This window comes from Argentina silus, assembly GCF_951799395.1.
Source record: "Argentina silus genome assembly, chromosome: 1".
In the NCBI taxonomy this organism is placed as follows: Eukaryota; Metazoa; Chordata; class Actinopteri; order Argentiniformes; family Argentinidae; genus Argentina; species Argentina silus.
Genome location: NC_139655.1, coordinates 15,290,079 through 15,290,387, shown reverse-complemented (window position 1 = coordinate 15,290,387; position 309 = coordinate 15,290,079). Strand labels below are relative to the sequence as shown.

Below are 309 nucleotides of genomic sequence, written 5' to 3'. Positions count from 1 at the left end.
GATAAAACAAGAGAGAATCTTTCAAAGTATATGAACTGGACTAAAAATAGAGTTTGTTATTCATATGAATTGACTGACCCTCTGGATGGTCTCATCGTAGGCAATAAGAACCGGAGTGGTGCTAGCTAGCGCTTACAGTTAGCATTACTAGCAGGTTTCGGACAGCAAGGTACCGTTAGCTGAGTGAAGAATAGCCATCATACTCACCACAACCACCGATGTCCTTACAGCCTCCGAGACGCTTTGTCTGAGTTCCGCTGCCGTCCCAGGTTTACTCAACCTTTTAGTGAATTTCCGCACCTCGGACAT

At 45.0% G+C, this 309-nt stretch overlaps 1 protein-coding gene across 1 annotated transcript in view; it reads right to left on the bottom strand.

Annotated features, from left to right (window-relative positions):
- The window catches only part of dock11 (dedicator of cytokinesis 11), a gene marked incomplete at its 5' end in the record, with an annotated part of 57,606 nt that extends 57,297 nt beyond the window's left edge, over window positions 1–309 (bottom strand). The window contains one exon of the mRNA XM_083682868.1: window positions 208–309. Within this exon, the coding sequence (XP_083538994.1) occupies window positions 208–309 (102 nt within the window). The remainder of the gene's footprint in view (window positions 1–207) is intronic.